We start from the raw sequence: 14,477 nt of genomic DNA, 5'->3' as shown, positions 1-14,477 counted from the left end.
CTGGGGAAGAAGGGACCTCCGGAAGGGTTGGGACCCAGCAACCCATGAACGTGGGACAGGACTGCGTACCGAAAAGAAAGGGCAAAGGACCTGGGACAGTTGAGATAATCTGTCCTTGGAATTTTTGCGTTGTTTCAAAAACATTTCCTCCGGGTGCCTGTTATTTCTGGCTGGCTAGGTTGTCTTTGCTGCCACTGCATTTCCAGCACAATGCAGCCTTTGTATCTTCTGCCCTCCTAAGGGGGCTTAGGGCCCGGTATCCCAGATGTACAGGGTAAGATAGCACCAGCTCGAGCTTCCACGGGCGGGGCCTGAGGGCTCTCGGGGGGCCGTGAGGGACCCATCCTGAGGTCTGTAGAGCCAACTCCAGGCGCATCATTTGCAGTCTTTCTTACACTGGAGAAGGGGAGGGGTCGCGGGGGGAAATAATCCTGCTTTTGCGAACTTGCTGGTGTATTGCTGGCAGGAGCCGCTCGCTCCTACCCGTTGACATGAAGGAGAGCTGTGTAGCTGGCCTCAGAGAATGTCTCTTGCTGTCTGAAATGCTTTCGGACATTCCTTCTCTCTGAGAAAAGCCCACGCCTTCCAGCCAAACAATACAGGCCTCGGCAGCAGAGACGTTTGTCCTGGGCCCTGCCGGCACCTCTTGCCCATGACCCCATTCCCTCAGTAGACCGCCCCCGAGCTGGAATTTCCCTGTCCTCAGCATTCTGTGGAGGAGAGCGGTTTCAGAGCTCTCGCGGGTACGTGTGGCAGGTGAGCCACTGAAGAATGCTGTTTGGGGCCGAGGCCCTGCCAAGCTGCGCTGCGGAGCGCAAAGGGAAAACAACGAGGCCTCGGCACAACTTTGGGGTGACCTTCAAACACGAGTTCAAAATGGGGGAAGAGCGGATAGTAAGTTTTCCGTCCTTCCGTCTTCATACACTTGGCTTTGCCGGGAAGAGGGTCTGTGTCCGTCCAGACCACCGCCAGCAGAGGTTTTCAGGCAGATCTGTGTCCGTCCAGCTTTGCCCACCGCTTCCGGCGCCGCAGGTCGGGCACCCCTGCCCTCCGAGGCAGGCGTCCGGCAGGGAGGGTGCCGAACTTGGAGCCTCTCGGCTCAGTTCTGCCCCTTCTTCGACGTGTGGCCACAGACAAGTCATTCCTCTTCTCTGTCTTGATTCTTCCATCAGAAGATTTAAATTTTAAGGTTAAGTGAAAAAACGGAGGGGCAAGGGTTTCTTGCCAGTTAGGTAACCTTCTGTGTTCTCGTCTGGAAGAGGAGTGTCAGAATGCCTGCCTGGTCTCCCTCGAAGAGTTTCATGAAGCTCAAGTAACTGACATTAGTCAGAGTGCTTTGTCCACAGCACAGCTGATCACAGGGCTGATCTGTCTTTTCTGTTAATTGTTATTTCATCTCGTGACGCAGGGCCGCCTTTCTGAAAACTGTAGAGCACCATTCAGGTCGAAGGTATCATTTATTTATTTAAAATAACACACATTGGGGCGCCTGGGTGGCGCAGTCGGTTAAGCGTCCGACTTCAGCCAGGTCACGATCTCGCGGTCCGTGAGTTTGAGCCCCGCGTCAGGCTCTGGGCTGATGGCTCAGAGCCTGGAGCCTGTTTCCGATTCTGTGTCTCCCTCTCTCTCTGCCCCTCCCCCGTTCATGCTCTGTCTCTCTCTGTCCCAAAAATAAATAAACGTTGAAAAAAAAATTAAAAAAAAATAAATAAATAAAATAATACACATTGAGTGCCATGGGCTTACCCATAAGCATTCAGGTGCCGAGAACTCATTGACGGGTTGATGGCTCAACTTTAGGCCCAACGTTTGGTTCTTAACTGCAATTTCTGAAGCTTGAATTTATTAGTATGCTCAGGGATGGTCAAGTTCTGTGAAACCAACTTATGCAAACCAAAGTTACAAGGAACTGACCTATAAACCAGAATAGACATTTATGAATTCACAGTAGGGTCTTTTACAAGAGACCAAATCTTCCTCTGTTCGTTATGGGGCATGTATAACGTAATCTTCCTACTCTCCTGCTGCCTGCTCCTCTTTTCCGTGTTTACCGATTCTACGAGGCCCAACCAGGTCTCGTTTCCTCCAGGGAGATGTCCTTGAACCCCCCAGGCTGGGCTGGGGGTCCCTCCTGCCATGTACATCCATGTGTGCGTATGTGTATGCACACACAGGACCCTATACATCCCTCTACTGTGGAACCCGCTGCATCACGTTGCGGTGACTGTCCTGTGTGTGTCTGACCCCCTGGAATGTAATGTCGCTCGGAGGCAGGAACCGTGTCTGTTTCATTTCTGGATTCCCAGGATTTAGCACTGCCCAGGGACAGCAAATATTCGTTCATCGAAATGGAATTAACGGAAACTCCTCTTGGGAGTGTTCATTGGCGCCCACCTTTTCTGTGGTGACAACTTTACATTCATTCCTTTTTTTTCTTTTTCTAGAATTGTCATCACGTCTGCTAGACAAACCACAGTCCGCTCAGCCATCACCATACAGAGCTGAGGGTTGATATCCATGTCCAAGTAGTTCATTTCATTTCAGCCAGTTCGATCAATGTGGGACTCTTTCCAGAGCCTATGTTTTAGGCTCTGATTCTCTGATTTTGTGCAAGATGTAGCGTCGGAAATACTAAAATCCTACCAGTTAAGTAACCTTCTGTGTTCTCGTCTGGAAGAAGAGTGTCAGAATGCCTGCCTGGTCTCCCTCGAAGAGTTTCTTGAAGATCAAGTGACTGACGTTAGTCAGAATGCTTTGTCCACAGCAGAGCTGATCACAGGGCTGGTCTTTCTGTTAATTGTTATTTCATATCGTGACGCAGGGCCGCGTTTCGAAAGCCAGGACGCTGTCACTGAACGTATTTGGTAGAAGACCGGCACGTGCATTTCTTTGTCACTTGTTTGGCTGCTTCCAAGGAGGGTATTCTTTTCTTTGACCTGGTGTGACCTCTCCTCATGGCACTGAGTCATGTTACTTTCCTGAGAGGACCATGCATTTTTATTGGTGTTATTTTTTACCAGCAGAAAACATTTATCATGTACCTGCAGTGTGTAAGGTACTGTTAGCAATCCCGTGTGGGAAGGCTCTCTTCTCTGTGTTTTCTGTTACTGTTAAAGTCCAGGGTTCTGGCTCTGCATCAGAAGTACTCCTGGAACTTTTAATTTACTTTATTTTATTTTTTAATTTTTTGAAAATGTCTATGTTTATTTTTGAAAAGGAGAGAGAGAGTGCATGCACACAGGCAAGCGGGGGAGAGGCAGAGAGAGAGGGACAGAGGATCCAAAGCAGGCTGCACGCTGACCACAGAGAACCCGATGCAGGGCTTGAGCCCGTGAACTGTGAGATCGTGACCCAAGCCCAAGTCAGACGCTCAATCAACTGAGCCACCCAGGCGCCCCCTCTCCCGGAACTTTTTTGAAAAGCAGATGCCTGGACTTATGGCAGACATTTCGAGTGAGAATCAGCTGAGGCTGGACCCGGGCATGACTGTGTTTTGGAAGTTCTGTAGGTTGTTCAGATGTGTAGCCAGAGTTGGAAACCAGGGGCAGTAGCATAATATGGCTGTGATGTGGGGTTTCTATCCCTCCTATTTCCGTTTTTCAAGGAGTTGTTCCGAGTGGCTTAGCACACACCCGAACCACCCACACAAACACCTGCTCCTTAAAAAGGAGTGTTATCTCTGCCTTTATCGACATTAGGGCAGGCTTGGCTTTACATTGTACTCCTCAGTCTGCGAATATTTGGCCATTTGAATGAATGAACAGAGCCCTGTAAGTGACCAGCAGAACAAACATACAGTAGAACAGGACTAGAACCCTGAAATATGGATCCCCAGACCAGTACATTTTCTGTTCTTTAACCCCCATGTGCCCCAGCATCACTAAGGGGGTTGGTTAAAAATGAGATTGTCCCCGGAGGCTGTATTTGAGGAGTTTGTCTGACTACCTTCACTTGTCGTTTGAAAAAGGTGACGCGTGCCCTGCAGAGCTCTGGGAGCCACGCACACGTGGTGGCGCTCAGCAAATGACAGTACTATTGATAAGAAGCCTGCGCTGAAAGCCGCTTCTCGACCGGCGGGGCTGTGCTGCGCGCAGAGCTCCTTGTCCGGATTCCCATTCAGCCCACAAGGACCAGGCACTGTGCCCCACCCCACAGCCGGGCGATGGTGGGTGGCAGCAGGCAGGGTGATTGCAGTGGCCCCCCTCGGCCTTCTGCTTGCCCCCAGGCCCGGTAGGAGAGCTCTGGCCCTGAGTCTCCTCCTGGACCCCGTTTCCCTGAATTATACCTTCTGTCTGTTTCCTTCGCACAAAGCTTTCACCTGCTGGGAAGAATTGCTACGGACCAGATCTTGATTTCTGTGATGGGTGCTTTAGCGGAACCAAAGCCGCCAGGGCAGAGGTGATATCAGGCTAATGGCTCTGATTCTCACTCAGAACTGGCGGGCGACCACGGGCACCACAGGACTTACGACTGTGGGCTTGGGGTCTAGTCCCAACTCGTAAAGATGTCATGCCCCTGGGCAGGCCGTAGTTTCCTCCACTGCGGCATAATTGTGTGTGTCCCACTTAATTCTCTCATGACGATTAATTTATCCTCTGGGAGCCAGGGGAAGCTTCCAGACAAGGCCTCCCCAGGAGTGTTCCAAAGCACCAGTTAGGGGCTCCCCTCTCCCCTCTTCGAACACCAGCAGGACCCCTGTCTTTGGGCGCTTATCCCCTTCTGCCCTGCAGTGTGGCTATTCGTGTCCTTAATTTATTTCACGGGCCAAAAGAAGTGCTAAACACACAGAGCCCGCTGGCTCCTGCGGGCGGGTTTCGGGTTTCGGGGTCCCGTGCCAGGCCCTTGGGGACCTGGGCCTGCTTTACCTCTGCAGCCCTGCCCTGGGCACCGGGCCTGCGGTTCTCTGAGCAACGCCTGTGTGTGCACGCGGGGTTCCCTCTACCTGGATGCTCCCCCCTCAGCCCTCTGTTTGCCTCCTCAGGCAGCAGTTAGCATGACTGAAGAATTTTCAGAATGTAAGACGCTGTGACCACATGGACTGACTGTGGCGGCTGCCCACGGGTCACCGTTGGGTGAATGGGTGGCGATGTGACAGAAACGGGAGTCCCTCAGCCTGTCGATTTCGAGCAGAGCAGGGGTCCTCGCTGCTCTGGATTTGTTACTTGGCGGCCAGCTGTTTCCCCTCACAATTCCGAACACACACCCTGCGGCTTGTTCCTAAGGCCTACAAAAGCCGTAGGAGGAAAGTGATTACAGGAACTTCAGCTGTTTTGCGCTCTCTGAATGGCCCTCTTTCATCAGGATATGCAGGGACAAGGGCCTTTTTAAACCCAAATATCAGGGGAAGACAAGAGTCCCACAAGAGCCATCTGCCCCCTGGGTGGGAACATCATCCGGAGGAGAACTCCTGCCCAAGGACTCCTGGCCCCTTCCTTCCCTCTCTCCTTTCTCCGGAGGGAGTGCAAGGCAGGAGCTGGAGGCAGTCGAAGATGTGAACCAGGCTATCATGAACCTTTTTTATTTCACTGACTTCTGCGTCTCCCTTCAGCGGGCTCACACCCTCCGCTCTTCAGAAGCTTCCAGCCCAAATTAGTACGTATCACCACCTGATCTCTTCCTACCACGTATCAGTTTCGGGGTGACACTGGCTGTTCATGCTGTGAGGGCTGGGGTTTTTCGAGGAGCATTGTTTGAGGCTTTTGTCTGTCCTTAGTGCCTTGGAGAAAACTAATCCTGCGTGTCCTTAGTGCCTTGGAGAAAACTAATCCTGCATCGTCTCCTGAAACAGGCAGTTAACCAGTGTTTGAGAACATATTTATTTGTACTGTGGGAGATAAAAGCATCGGGGTGGGGGGGTGGGCAGGGAGGGCCAGGGCTGAACTTGTTTTTAATCTCCCATCAGGATTTGTCTTAAAGTGATGGAGAACACTTCAGTTTTATTTGTCACCGTCTGACCTCTCTGGAACTTCACTTCTACTTTCTAGGACACCGGCATTTTTGGGGAGAGGATTGGTTTTTCTGTAGCTGTGATGGTGTTTTGTGGGTCTGCACTTACTCCGAGAACCCACTAAAGTAGGTGTGCCATCCCCCAAATGAAATTCTGTTCACTTTTTTTTTTTTTTGTGAGAGGGGTGCGGGGGAGGGACAGAAAGAGGGGGACAGAGGATCGGAAGCGGACCCTGTGCCGACAGCAGCGAGCCAGATGTGGGGCTCAAACTCGCAAGCTGTGAGATCATGACCCGAGCTGAAGTCAGACACTCAACCGACTGAGCCACCCAGGCGCCCCTCTAAAATAAATTTCTTTTTCTTCCTTTTTTTTTGAGTTTTTTTTTTATTATTATTTATTTTTGAGAAAGAGCAAGCGAGGGAGGGGCAGAGAGAGGAAGACAGAATCCCAAGCAGGCTCTGCACTGTCCGTGCACAGCCCGATGTGGGGCTCGAACTCACGAACCGTGAAATCATGACCTGAGCTAGAACCCAGAGCCACCCAGGTCCCCCTCCAAAATGAGTTTCGTAAAGGACACCCCCAGTGCTGTGCCTTTAGGCTCACAAATCACTTCTGGGTATTAGAAGCCTGGCACAGAGAACCCAACATAGCCCTGGCAGCGGGAAATAGTGTTCTCATTAGCCACCCAGAGGGCACGTGAGGCTCAGGGCCTGGAGTGAGCTCAGAGCAAAAGACAGGAAACAGAGTCGCAGAGAATATCTGCATTTTGTTTCCATAAATCCTGTGACTGCCCATGCTTCACAGCCTCTCGGCCCCAGAAGTCATCTTCTGCGGTTACCCTCCTGCCGCCTCTGTCTACTGTCTCCCCAGCCGTCTCACAGGCCTGGGATAGATAATGTGCTTTGTGGACTTCCCCGCCGCTTTAAATCTTGCTCTTTACGGTAAATGCCTGTGCCTGATTGCCCTGAGGATGGAGGCAGTGTTCCAAGGGCCCCCATCCACACAGGCCCCTGACTTCATTCGGAGATGGGAGGCTGATTCTTTATCTGTCCCAGGAACACTGAAGAACCACCGGCCTTGTAAGCAATCACAATCACGGGATAAAACCAGCCTGTTCTTTTGCATTGTTCCCTTTTTTTTCCCCCCAAAGGAAATGTAAGGGAATCCCAGGGGAATTTTTGCCCATGATTTCCAAGGCAAAGGTCACTGTTAATGGCTGGCTGTTTCCAGAGTGTTAAGGCTTCTGGTCAGTATGGATATTTTTTTTCTTTTCCTTTTTTTTTTTTTTAATTGATGAACAAAAAATGGTTGATGTTGCTTTGCTTTGTGAAGATTTTCCCTGGCTCCTTCCGTGAACCGATGGTTGTTTTGTAAGTTTTGTGGGCAGCCCTTTCAAAGTTTGATGAGAATAAGTAGTAAGTGATCTGTGTTGAAACAGATCTGTCTGAATAGTTCTGAAAATAAGGTTGGAAAATTTTCAAGAAGGAGAGGGTGACAAGTTTTAGGAGTAGGGGAGTGTTGGGCCATTCCACAACCAGCCGAAGTAAGAGCTTGGATTTGAAATTGGCCAGATAGGCACTGAAGAGCTTTTTGCCTCCCTTGGTGAGACTGAACTAAGGAAAGGATGCTCCTCGTTTCTTTCAGTATTTTTTTTTTTAAGATTTTATTTTTAAATAATCTCTTTGCCTAGGGGCGCCTGGATGGCTCGGTCGGTTAAGCGTCCGACTTCGGCTCAGGTCATGATCTCACAGTCTGTGAGTTCGAGTCCCGCGTCGGGCTCTGTGCTGACAGCTCAGAGCCTGGAGCCTGTTTCAGATTCTGTGTCTCCCTCTCTCTCTGCCCCTCCCCTGTTCACACTCTGTCTCTCTCTGTCTCAAAAATAAATAAACGTTAAAAAAAATTTTTTTTATTAAAAAAAATAATAATAATCTCTTTGCCTAACCTGGGGTTTGAACTTACAACCCCGAGATCAAGAGTCCCGTGCTCTACCTACTGAGTCATCTAGGCGCCCCCTTCTTTCAATGTTTATAATCCTGAGCTCCCCAGCTCTTGAAACTGGCAGCACAGATATACAGCTGATAGAGTGGAAAGGGTAGCTTGGCAACACTCTTGGGGACAGTAAGTGGAGAGAAGTTACTCATATGTAAAGGAACAGTATTATGAAATCTACAAAACCGGTTGTCAGTTACTCCATGGCCCCACTCAGCCTTATCGCTTGGTATTTGAGCAGTCGCTATTTTTAGCGTGAGAATTCAACCAGCAAAAGTCACAGATTTTATTGTGGACTTCATATTATGGAAGATCACTGTCTTCCTGATTCCAGGAGCCGCTGAGTTCCATGTGGTGAGTTTTCTTAGCACCTAGTATATTAGACCTAGTCGAATTTTTTATTCCAGGGTTTAGAACATTTAACTACTTCCATGAGACATCTGGGGTGAAGGTGATCTTGTTTTTTTTTCTGTTTAGGAAAACGTTCCTAGATTTCTGTCAGGAATCGATCTGCTTTCTGTTAAGACACACACACACACACACACACACACACACACACACACACACAGTGCTGCTTTTTCTTAGAGTTTCCTTTTAAGTCATTTATATGTTAATTGTTGCTCAAGAGAGAATTAATGATTTTTACAGTTCCCTAAACTGAAACGTGATCTTTCACAAAATTAATAGAAATAAAGTGCTTTTCCACTGTAATGTGTGGTACGTGTCTTCTATTACTCTGAAAATCAAATAAAAAATAATCATTCAAAAACATTAATATTTGCTCAGTACAGAAAATTCAGAAGATACTAAGAAATAAAAAGAAGGTAATCGTAGGTGATCCACCCTCCACCCCCTCCCCACAAAAAAAACAGTTAATTTGGTGTATTTTATGGGTAATTTTTAGCATTAATGGTATTTTTTAACAATTGGTAGTAACTAGTAGTTCATTTTTTTTCTGATAGCCGCCAAATCGCAAAGATGAAATTTTAAAAATTTAAATTGTAACTTTTTGAGTTGTATGTTGAATGTAAGTGTTATTGCTGGTTAAAATAGCAAAGATCAATGATTCACTGCTGAGAGATTCATGGTGTCAGCGGAGGTTTTCTACAGCAGTAGGGACACAGTCGCCTTGACTAAGTTAAATCACAGGTCACTAGCCACCCACTTGCAAACAAATGGTGAAAGTATAATTTCCTCTTCTTTATATTCAGTCAAGGGAAGGCACCAAGACCAGTGAAGTTGCCTTAAGTCAGGGAGTCACAAACAAAGATTGCACAGCAAGACCGCGAAAAATTCACAGAGGGAACCGCCCCCTCTCAATCAGAGAGTTGGTCTCTGTTTTTAGAAGATTCTGTGTTACGGGGAGCTGGTTCGCCGTATCCTGCAGGAAGGGGGCGCTCCGCCTTGCAAGAGCCCAAAGAACCTTGGGCCTTTTAGCAGTAGCGTGATTTCATCACATAGACTCTCGGCAGCAGGCTTGTAGCCAAGGTTGGAAAAGAGCGCCGTGTGAAACGGTCATAAAAGTGGTTTTGTCCCCTGTGCATCTGACACGCCGTCTGTCCACACGACAGCTTTTCCTCCGCTGCGTGTCTTTGCCCATGTTCCTCCCTGAACTCTAGCCTGACTGTGCTCTGCTTTTATTCTTCCCAGCTTAAGTGAGAGCTTTTTCATGGTGAAAGGAGCGGCCCTCTTCTTACAACAGGGAAACAGCCCTCAAAGCCAGCGAAGTCTTCAGCATCCCCACAAGCATGCAGGTAAATTGAGGTTCTTACATTGGAACTTACTTTCTGTGCAAATGGAGGAACCTTCCAACACGGTGGTGAGCCCTTGGCTGGCTTTCAAGGCCAGAGAAATAGCGGAACGCAGGCTTATGACGCCTGCTGCATGGGAGAAGCTCTTTTCTTGAGCGGGCAGGCCAGGCGGTTTTCCAGGTGGCTCTGGGAGCCAGTGACCCTTTGGCCGTACATTTCTACGGAAGCAGTAAGGCAGTCGGCAGCGTTCCATCTGGATGCAAAGGTTTCCCACTCCCGGCTTATCAGTTAACTGCAGATTTCAAGTTGCAGTAGGACTTTTTAACAAGGGCACCAGTGCGTGTGACAGCCAGATGTTGTCCCCCTTGGAAATAACCGCCTTGGGATGCTGTGTACCTACTTGGAGGACTCTGGTCATTTCCCCGAGCATTTGGAAAGCTTTCATTTGGAGGATTTCTTTATGAGTCTTTGGAAGGCACTGGGGGGTGAGAAGACTTTATTATTGAACAGTGGATTTGGTTTTTGAAAGTAGACAGGAAGTGATAAAGTGGGGATCAAACCCAGTATTCATTTAGGTGCAACAGCATACGAAAAAGAAATGCTTAGATGGCAATAAGACCGGTTTTCTTAGGTGACAACTCTGAAACCGAAGGCGGTTTAAAAGAGGAATCAGAAACCTCCGCGTACAAGTGAATCTTTGTAACGGGTCCACGGCCTCTTTGGGCACTTCTCGGACGGGCAGCGCATGCCTCAACGCCATCTGCGAAGGCCTCGAAAGCAGCCAGCAGCTGCAGCCAGTTTTCTTGTCTCTGTGATCCTTTTGTCTCCAACCTCGAGTCCTCCAGCCTCATCTTGGATCCAAGTGCTTCAGTTCGAATTTCGTGTCTTACAGTTGACAGAAACAGCAAGGCCCAGTCAGTACTTTCCCCGTATGGATATGCGGAATCAAGATTTGAGTCTGTTTTAAGCTCAGAAAATAGTCGTCCTGCACAAGGAGGCGGTATGGTTTGGGGCAAGATTACGTGTCTTGGAGCCAGATAGACCTGGCTTCTGATCCCAGTTGTATAACTTACTGAGCAGTCACGGTCGACTCCTGACGCTCAGTTGCCTGATCTTTACAACGGGCCTCAAATACCGGTAACTCACACAGCATGGAATGTGAAATGTATGCGTGTAACATCCTTCCCTCCCTGTGGGTGCTCTGTGTCTGGAGCTGTGATTGTCACGACCGCGGTAGCAAGGACAGTCACCCTGCAAACAGAACCGTCTTTCTTGAACCTGCTCACGGTTCTGCCCTGTCAGGAATTTAACCATTGTTCGTGTCTTAACACCTACAACAGAGCGAATGCTCCCGCTTTGTTCACTCTCCATATAAAATGTCTCCATCCTCTGATTCAAGCAGTGTTTCCGTACTGTGTGCAAGCTTGGGGAAGGAGGTGCAAAGCCACATAAAAACCCCAAGTCCGGCTGGTTCCTGCATCTCTGGAGCGTACAGGAGAGTAGAAAGAAAGCCACAGGTTTGGTGGCTCTTCTGCCCCCGAGGTCTGGAATGACCAATGAGCTCAGGAAGGCAGAGGGACCATGACTGTCTCAGTAAACGACCCTGGGGCAGGCACAGACTGGACTTGACGTTGATTCCTGTTTTTCTAGAATTACTGTCAAGTGCCCTGGAAGACCCACAATCCCATCAGTAATCACGCAGAGCAGAGTACAAATGATGGTTCATTTTGCCCACGCAAAGGTCATTCCGGTCGTGTCAGCCAGTCCCCAGTCTGAGGCACTTGCGAGGGGCCTATACTTGAGGCTTATGTTCTCTGATCTTTTTGCAAGTGCTGAGTGAACACTTCAGCATATAGAGACAGTGTGTGGAAGGCAGACCACGGCTGGGAGTTCTGTCGGTCAGCAAGTCCACATCTCCACAGGCAGGTCCCGCTGAAAGGAGCCTATCTATGTGGAAAATGCCCCTTTCATTTAGGCACACGTCAGACAAAGGGGCTTGTTTTTGCTTTCCTCTGTGTGCTGTGACTCAGAGCGGGTGGTGCTGGGGTGCAGGCAAGCCCAGAACCAGCTGAGGTGGTTGCGTGCCGTTGGGGCGCGGGGACCACGCCAGGCAGGGGTGCTGTTGTAGACGGAGGGGGATGGGGAGCACATTGTCCTCTTTTAATGTGACCTGTCACCTGCCAGTCAACCCTTACGGAAAGCAGTGCCAGTGTGGGGTGTTTGACACAGTGCAGTCCTGTAACAGGGAGACCAGACGAAGGGGGCAAGCTTCTAACGACCTGAGTCCTCCCTGAGGAAAGAAGTACGATTCGGACATCATATGTTTCAACCTGCCCTACAATGTGAAAGATGCTTCTGCAAAAGAAACGAATCCAGTGCGGGCACCTGGGTGGCTCAGTTCGTTGAGCGTCCGGCTTCGGCTCAGGTCACGATCTCACCGTTTGTGAGTTCAAGCCCCGCGTCGGGCTCTGTGCTGACCGCTCAGAGCCTGGAGCCTGTTTCATATTCTGTGTCTGCCTCTCTCTCTGCTCCTCCCCTGCTCATGCTCATGCTCTGTCTCTGTCTCTCTCTCTCAAAAATAAAATAAAACGTTAAAAAAAAATTAAAAAAAAAAAAAAGAAACAAATCCAGTGTATTGATCCTTCTCGGATTCTGGTTGTGACCTACAGGTTAATTTCTTTTCTTTTTTTTTTTTTTTTTTAATTTTTTTTTTTAACGTTTTTATTTATTTTTGAGACAGAGAGAGACACAGCATGAACGGGGGAGGGGCAGAGAGAGAGGGAGACACAGAATCAGAAGCAGGCTCCAGGCTCCGAGCCATCAGCCCAGCGCCCGACACGGGGCTCGAACTCACGGACCGCGAGATTGTGACCTGAGCCGAAGTCGGTCGCTTAACCGACTGAGCCACCCAGGCGCCCCCAGGTTAATTTCTTTTTATTGTTAAAAATTTTTTTTCAACGTTTTTATTTATTTTTGGGACAGAGAGAGACAGAGCATGAACGGGGGAGGGGCAGAGAGAGAGGGAGACACAGAATCAGAAACAGGCTCCAGGCTCTGAGCCATCAGCCCAGAGCCTGACGCGGGGCTCGAACTCCCGGACCGCGAGATCGTGACCTGGCTGAAGTCGGACGCTTAACCGACTGTGCCTCCCAGGCGCCCCGGTTAATTTCTTTTTAAAGATAACTCTGTTTCTCAGGATGTTGCACAAATCAGAATTAATACAGATCTGTGAGTTACTCGTCCTTTCTGGTAGATCAGCATCTTTGCAGATGAGCCTTTGCTTCAGAAAGAAACATTAACAGAAATGTACCAGCTGGGAAGAGAGCTGTGTCAGCGTCCCACTTACTACTCACTGATAATGAACCTCAGTTAGGGGCCCTGTGCCTGGAACACACGGCTTGTTTTCAGCTGTGTTGATCCTCTGTGTCTCTGGAGACTCTGTGGAGACTCCCCGGCTCTGAGGGTCTTCGCTCCCTCCGCTCCAGCCCGGAGGCACCACCTGGGCCCTGGGCTGTTCGGAGAAGCTGGAAGCTCTGGATCACTGCCTTTATAAAGTAATAACGCTTTATTGGATTCAGTTGTAGAGTGAGTGATGCGTATACAAACTGTTGCGAAAATGGGTGCCAGCCTCAGGCCACAGGCAGCCGCTAGTAGCCTCCATAACCTTTAATGATCGCTGAAATCGCCTGGGTGATCATCACTGAGCCAGTGGGCGAAAACAACATTGAGTGTAATGATCAGAAGGAGGCCCAAGACCAGAGCCCAGATGTGCAAGCACTTGGCAGTGGAGACGAAGGCCTGGGCCCCCCACTCACTCCCCTGCCATCCTCTGGTCCCCAGACTTCAGGGAGTAGGAGAATGACACAAAACCCGGGCGGCACAGGGACCAGACGGTGTCGTCAGGCACGGAGGTCTTGCTGTGGATGTTGATCATTGTGGTTGTCACGGGGGCCTAGCTCTGAGACACCCCGTGGGCAGCCACCTCGTGCTCCTCCTTGAGCATCTCACAGGTTGGGGGGATGCCAGTGTGGGCACCAGGGAAGAAGGGCTGGGAACAGCTGTCAAGGACAGAACTTTTAGCAAGAGAAGAGACAGTGACGGTGCTCGTTGTCAATTCACGTTGTCTTTCCGGACACCCACCAAGTACCTGCTGTCTGTAGTCACCTGACTTGCTTCCTCTCCAGGTTGTAGAAGGAGTCTCTGTCTTATGGAAAATGCAGGAGAGTATTAAACAGGAAAAATGACCTCCAGACCTTTCTCTTTCACACCAGCTCTTAGCAGATCCCCTGCCCCAGCCCTGTCTGTAGTTCCTGCTCCCTCATCCTACACAGGAACGTTTGTTTGAACTTGCTAACATCTTTCTTTCTTTCTCTTTCTCTCTTTATTTCAAGAGTAGGGGAGGGGCAGAGAGAAGGGGAGAGAGAATCCCAAGCAGACTCTGCACTGTCGGTGCTGAGCCCAAGTCGGGGCTCGAACCCACGAACCCTGAGATCATAACCTGAGCCAAAGTCAGACGCTTAACCGACTGAGCCACCCAGTCGCCCCTGAACTTGATAACATTTCCCCTCTAGGCTTGTCTGTATCTTTTTACATCTTGTATTTAAAGAGCCCATATTGCAAGCATTTTAGAATGTAAAAGCAACTTCTAAAAACATGGCAGTCAGCTAGATCTCCCCACCCTCATCGAGCAACATTCAGGAATGGAGTAAGAGAAATTGAGCCTCTTAGTCTTTGGGACGGTTCCGTGTGGTGTAGGTGGAGGGATTTTGACTTCTCTGTCTTCTCCTAGG

The 14,477-nt window shown here is 49.5% G+C and overlaps 1 protein-coding gene and 1 pseudogene across 6 annotated transcripts in view; one reads left to right on the top strand and one right to left on the bottom strand.

Annotated features, from left to right (window-relative positions):
* The window catches only part of SSH1 (slingshot protein phosphatase 1), a 60,446-nt gene that overhangs the window by 20,011 nt on the left and 25,958 nt on the right, over nt 1-14,477 (top strand). For 3 of the 6 annotated variants that reach the window (XM_086681895.1, XM_086681891.1, XM_086681894.1), the window contains one exon: nt 9,587-9,690. The exons of 1 other annotated variant lie outside the window; for it this stretch is intronic. In XM_086681895.1, the coding sequence (XP_086538021.1) occupies nt 9,587-9,690 (104 nt within the window). Of the gene's footprint in view, nt 1-5,386; nt 5,593-7,816; nt 8,291-9,586; nt 9,691-14,477 lie in introns of those variants that run through there. 2 more of the 6 variants (XM_086681892.1, XM_086681893.1) reach the window with 2 other exon arrangements.
* Nucleotides 12,854-14,381, bottom strand: LOC147575356 (interferon-induced transmembrane protein 1 pseudogene; annotated as a pseudogene).

Source organism: Puma concolor, chromosome D3 (assembly GCF_028749965.1).
Source record: "Puma concolor isolate L17-30 chromosome D3, mPumCon1.1.hap2, whole genome shotgun sequence".
Classification (NCBI taxonomy): Eukaryota; Metazoa; Chordata; class Mammalia; order Carnivora; family Felidae; genus Puma; species Puma concolor.
This window is presented reverse-complemented; position numbering and strand designations above follow the sequence as displayed.